Raw genomic sequence first — 4,012 nt, forward strand, 5'->3', positions numbered from 1 at the left:
AAGACGACGAAGTATGTCTGTGCTCTTGGTGCGAGCGATTGTGGGCCTGGCTGTCTGGCTTCTGTGTAAATAGCCTGTAAATAGCCTCTTTCGTCTGTGTCCTTCCATATATATATATATATATATATATATATCCGAAATTATAACGTTGGAAACATTGAGAAAACAGTAAAATATGGACGCAGCATGAAATCAGTGAGAAGAAACCTCGGCATAGGACAAGGCAAAATGTATGCATTGAAAGATAAGCGGGGTAATATCACCAGCTATTCCGATGACATAGTAAAAGCAGCGGAAGAATTCTGTACTGTGCTGTACAGTACCAAGATCAGCCAAGCTACTTTCATTCGCAGTAGTGATGAACAGGATACAGAGGCCACTTCTATAACAAGCGATGAAGTTAGAAGAGCCTTGAAAGACATGACCAGGGGAAAAGCTGCTGGAGAAGATCGAATAACAGTCGATTTATTCAAGGATGGAGGAGATATACTTAAAAAGCTTGCGGCTCTTTATACGCAATGCCTCATGACTTCAAGTGTACCAGAAAGCTGGAAGAACGCCAACATTATACTAATTCATAAGACGGGAGACTGTTTAGAATTGAAGAATTATAGACCCATTAGCTTGCTTTCAGTATTGTATAAAATATTCACCAAGGTAATTTCAAATAGAATCAAGACAACACTTGACTTCAGCCAACCATAAGAACAGGCTGGCTTCAGGAAGGGATATTCTAAAGTAGCGCACGTTAAAGAACCCCAGGTGGTCAAAATTAATCCGGAGCCCTCCACTACGGCGTGCCTCATAATCAGAACTGGTTTTGGCACGTAAAATCCCAGAACGAAGAAGTAGGATGGATCATATCCATGTCATCAACCAGGTAATAGAGAAATCTGCGGAGTACAATAAGCCTCTCTATATGGCTTTCATAGATTATGAAAAGGCATTTGATTCAGCAGAGATACGAGCCGTCATAGAGGCATTGTGTAATCAGGGAGTACAGGAGGCATACGTCGATATATTGGCAAATACCTACAAGGATTGCACAGCAACTTTGGTTCTCCACAAGAAAAGTAGAAAGTTACCTATCAAGAAAGCTGTAAGGCAAGGAGACACAATCTCTCCAATGCTATGCACTGCATGCTTAGAAGTATTCAAGCTCTTAGACTGAAAAGGCTTAGGAGTGAGAATCGACGGCGAATATCTCAGCAACCTTCAGTTTGCAGATGACATTGTCCTATTCAGCAACAATGGGGACGAATTACAGCAAATGATTGAGGACCTTCAAGGGACACGGACACAAAATCAGAAAATTTTACGAAAACGCTGAAAATGAATCCTCAGTGTGTGATTACACCGAAAAGAAGTAGCCACCTAGCTCATTTTATTGCGATAGCAATTATATGGACACTTCAACCAGATTTCTGCCGTCGGCGGCGGCGTCGTCGTCGCCGTCGCCGTGAAGTTCCGTATAAAGTTCAAGGGCGATAAGATCGTCGCCGCGCGCCGTATGCGCGAGCGAAAGCGCGCGGTGGTGGTGGTGAAAAACTTTTATTTGTCTAATAGAGAGAGTTTGGGGGCCACAGAGTGCCCCGCTACATGGTCGGCGTCCCTAGTCATGGACACCGCATGACGAGGCCCGTCTTGCGCCCGTTTCACTAGAGATCGTTGGGACTCCAGCGAGGAGCAGTTGAGGAGGGCAGTCTCCCATGCGTCTCGGGAAAGGGTAGGGGAAGGGGGGGAGGTCGGGATTTTTAGCACATGCGCACACCATGTGAAAGATATCACAGGTCTCCCCACAGTGCGGGCACCGCTCATCCGTGTCGGGATCGAAATGTTTGATGATTGCAGGACAGAGTAGAGTACCTGTCTGCAGGCGCCTTAAAGTTCGCTCCTCCGCCTTACTCAGCCCCTTTGCAGGAGTCGGAAAAAGGCGGTGGTTATCGCTATAATGTCTTATAATTTCCCTGAACCGCAGCAGCGGTAGGTTTGCCTCCGAGCTAGAAGAGCTAGGGTGAGGAGCGCGGTGGGTAAGCGCTCGGGCAGCCGCGTCAGCGGCCTCATTACCTCGTAAGCCCTGGTGGCCAGGAGCCCAAATAATACGTTTCGGTGTTGGGTCAATGGCAGCCCGTCTTAGAATTTGACTGGCTACGGGGGAGATCTCCCCTGTCAAGTAATGATCACATGCTTTACGGGAGTCCGTGATGATGATTCTCGAATTGGGGACCGCGGCAGCAAGTGCTATCGCTACTTCCTCAGCTCGCGCTGAATTTTGGGCTCGGAAGGAGTGCCCATCAACGTGCTTTTCCCGGTGAACGACGGCGGCCGTGTAAAATCCCGCGGGCGACGGCTCCGCTACGTCTACATAGTATACACCAGGTCGAGAACCATGTTGTCTCTCAAGCGCCCGAGCCCGCGCATGTCTGCTTTCGTGCGTGTCGGTGTCCATGTTACGAGGGAGCGGAGAGACCCAGAGCATATGGCGCCACAGTTCTGGAATACGCTCCGCCTCCTTTGGAGTGCAAGCGTGTTGGATGTGTAAGCGGTTGAGCAGGCGGCGCCCGTGGGCTGTCTGCATGAGCTGCGTGTATTGGTTCACGAGGTGGACCTCCCGCAACTCCTGGTAGGAGTTGAGCACCCCCAGCGCCTTGAGTTTTGCGTTAGAGATAGCCACCGGGAGATCTAGGGCTCGCTTAGTTGCTTTGCGGATGATGGCGTCTATTCGCTCGTCTTCTTGCTTAGTAGTGCGAATGTATGGCACGGCGTAGAGGATCCGGCTAGTCACGAAGGCATGGACTAGCCGAAGCGCATCCCTGCCTCGAAGACCGCCCCGCTTGTTGGAAACACGGTGTATCATGCGCCCTACCTGTTCGCCTACTCTCTTGAGTTTCGCAATAGAGGAGTCCGGTCTGAGTCTGTGGTGAATGAACAGGCCCAGAATCCGGAGCTCATTCACCTCTCTGATAGGACCTCCCGACAGAGAGATGTGTATTGCTGACCTATCATTTGGGTTCGCTCTGACATGCAGAAGTTCTGATTTGGCTGGAGCACATTGGAGCCCACAGTCGATGGCATACGCCTCGGCTATGGAAGCGGCCCGCTGAAGGCGGTCCTCCATTTCCCCAAGGCTCCCCTCGGTGGTCCAGATTGTAATATCATCTGTATATACCGAGTGTTGAATGCTTTCCACCCGGGCCAATTGGCTTGGGAGGCGCACCATAGCTATGTTAAACAGGAGCGGTGATAACACCGCTTCCTGAGGGGTACCCCGTGTTCCCATCGTGTAAGGGGCATATTCCTCGTCCTCGATCCAAAGAAGAGCCTGGCGCTTAGAGAGGAAATCTCTTACATATGCGTAGGTTTTAGCGTCACAATCGGTGGAATTTAAGTTGGCCAGGATGCTACCGTGTTTAGCATTGTCGAAAGCCCCTTTAAGATAAAGGGCGACGATGGCTTTGTCATTGTGTTGCATAGTTGTGGGTCGTGTTACGTCCCTGTGCAGCTGGAGGAGGACGTCCTGTGCAGACATGTGCGGGTGAAATCCGAACATGGTGGCTGCAAAGAAGCCCCTGCCCTCCAGGTATGGAGAGAGGCGATCCCGTACCATTGTCTCCATAAGTTGCCCCACACATAAAGTCAGTGATACGGGCCCTCAGGTTGTCCGTATTCGCGGCCTTACCTGCTTTGGGGATGAACGTTACAAGTGACGTTTTCCATTCGGGAGGGAGTGGACGCCCGTCCCAGATTTGGTTCATGTATTCTAACAAATGGAGGTAGGCTGAGTCCGGGAGGTTCGCCAACTGTTTCACTGTTATGCAGTCCCGTCCAGGAGCCGTACCCCGGCGCATTTTAACCAAGGCCGCCTTAAGGTTATCCAACTCAAAAGGGGCATCGAGTTGTTGATCAGGCTTGCCAAAGTACGTGTACTCGGGCCCAGTCGGGTCCCCCGTACGACAGAGGTATCCATCGCACAGGGTGTCCGCAAGCTGCGCCGTTGTACCCTGGTACAACG

General features: G+C 50.6%; 1 protein-coding gene across 1 annotated transcript; it reads right to left on the reverse strand.

Moving 5' to 3' along the window:
- Positions 1 to 1,551: 1,551 nt before the first annotated feature.
- On the reverse strand, positions 1,552 to 3,607 carry LOC119462555 (uncharacterized). Its single transcript, XM_037723896.2, is given in 2 exon segments — positions 1,552 to 1,722; positions 1,724 to 3,607. Coding segments are annotated over 2 exon segments (2,055 nt in total).
- Positions 3,608 to 4,012: the final 405 nt, after the last annotated feature.

This window comes from Dermacentor silvarum, chromosome 8, assembly GCF_013339745.2.
Source record: "Dermacentor silvarum isolate Dsil-2018 chromosome 8, BIME_Dsil_1.4, whole genome shotgun sequence".
NCBI lineage: Eukaryota > Metazoa > Arthropoda > Arachnida > Ixodida > Ixodidae > Dermacentor > Dermacentor silvarum.